This window comes from Myotis davidii, unplaced genomic scaffold, assembly GCF_000327345.1.
Source record: "Myotis davidii unplaced genomic scaffold, ASM32734v1 scaffold705, whole genome shotgun sequence".
Lineage (NCBI taxonomy): Eukaryota > Metazoa > Chordata > Mammalia > Chiroptera > Vespertilionidae > Myotis > Myotis davidii.
The window spans coordinates 1,319,572-1,321,203 of record NW_006296405.1 but is presented as its reverse complement, the minus strand read 5'-3'; the positions used below and the strand labels follow the sequence as shown (position 1 = coordinate 1,321,203).

The 1,632-nt window shown below is 64.6% G+C and overlaps 1 protein-coding gene across 1 annotated transcript in view; it reads right to left on the bottom strand.

Annotated features, from left to right (window-relative positions):
* KCP (kielin/chordin-like protein) overlaps positions 1-1,632 on the bottom strand; it is a 27,695-nt gene that overhangs the window by 11,686 nt on the left and 14,377 nt on the right. Inside the window, exons 13-16 of the mRNA XM_015568867.1 lie at positions 1,267-1,419; positions 1,073-1,179; positions 904-997; positions 87-260 (exon numbers count right to left, since the gene is read on the bottom strand). Of these exons, the coding sequence (XP_015424353.1) occupies positions 87-260; positions 904-997; positions 1,073-1,179; positions 1,267-1,419 (528 nt within the window). The remainder of the gene's footprint in view (positions 1-86; positions 261-903; positions 998-1,072; positions 1,180-1,266; positions 1,420-1,632) is intronic.

Below are 1,632 nucleotides of genomic sequence, written 5' to 3'. Positions count from 1 at the left end.
GCTTGCCCCAGGTCATCCCCTCCCAGCCCTAAATGCCCACAGGAGGGGCCAACCATCCCAGGAGACCCCCTTCCTGTCCGCCTCACCGTGGCAGTCCTTGCGGCAGCAGGCACCAGGCAGCGGGTGGGCACAGGGGGCCTTGGGGCAGGCCCGAGGCTGGCAGCGGGCGTGGCCCTCCTGACACCAGCACTCCTGGCAGGGGTCTCGGGGGTGGGAGAAGCTCTGGCCGTGCGCAAACACTTGTTCCTCCAGGACGCAGTCTGGGCAGGGGGTGGGGAGGAATGGGGGCGAAGACTGAAGGCGCCAGGAGCCGGCAGACAGCTCCTCTCCCCTTGGAGCCCCGAGCTATGGTGGCAGCTGTACCCACAGAGGGAGAGGAGGGGGCTGTGATGCAGGCATGGGTGTCTCTCTGAGCACACACGTGTGTGTATGTGTGAGTGTGTGCACACACACGTGTGTACAGTCCTTTCACCGGCAGGCACATGTGTGTGCCTTGAGGGTGAAAAGCTGAAGGGCTCCTGAGTGCCACACGCCCTAGCACACTCTCCAGGGGGCGGGGGGCGGGCACACTGCGTTCCAGCACCCCGTCTCCCTCAGGGCACATCCAAACGTGTGTGGCATGAACGTGGTGTGTGGCATGAACGTGGTGTGTTACACGGGCGGATAGACAAAGATATCCGAGTGGTGCGGGGCGGGAAGAGGAGACTTGGATGGGGAAGAAGGGTGACATGGGGACATGAAGGAGAAACAAGTCTCCCTCCCACCCATGCCCTGTGCCTTCCAATCTTCGCCAGGCTGAGCCTTGAGAAGGCCGTGGCTTTCTAAGGGGACTGCTGTGCCCAGGGGGTGGCGGGAGGGCCAGGCCTAGGTCCCCCGAGCCAGACAGGTCCAGTGAGCACGTACCTGGGCACCTGGGGCAGCACTGGCCTGGTCCACTCTGGGGCCTGGCGCATGTTGTGGGTGGACAGTCAGCCAAGGAGCACCTCACGGTCCCATCCTGGGAGTGGGAGAGAGGGCAGAGGGGGTCAGAGCTGGGAGGGGCTCAGGGGGCAGCAGCCAGCCTGGAGGGTACCTCGCATCGGCAGGCGTGGCAAGGGCTGTCTATGTCCGTGAAGTTCTGCCCGTTGGCATACACTTGGCCGTGGTAGGTGCAGCTCTCACAGCTGGGGCAGCAGGCGCCTGGGCAGGCAGATTGGTCAGAGCCCAGCTGATCAGAGCAGGCGGGGCACAGCCAGGGTGGAAGGCAGATCAGGGCGGGGCACTCACCAGGTGTCTGGGTGGGGTGCTGGCAGGGGGTTGGGGAGCAGAGCACAGCCCCGCACACGGGCACCCCGTCTTGGCAGGAGCAGGCTGTGCAGGGCTGACCATCAGGCTCCCACTGGACGCCCTCAGCAAACTCCTCTCCACCAAGCACACAGGCTACAGCAAGGGGGCCGTCACCATGGCAACCTAGACACCTCCACCCACCCTCCCCTTCCCAGGACCCCAGCTTTACCACCCACACAGCAGCCTCTGAATATACACTGGGAGGGTTGGTGGCCTTAGCAAGGCCCCCCCTTTACTTGAAGGAACACCCCTCCTCCTCCAGCCACTGGAAGCAGCGCCCCTTTGCCGCTGTTTCTCCCTCCCCTC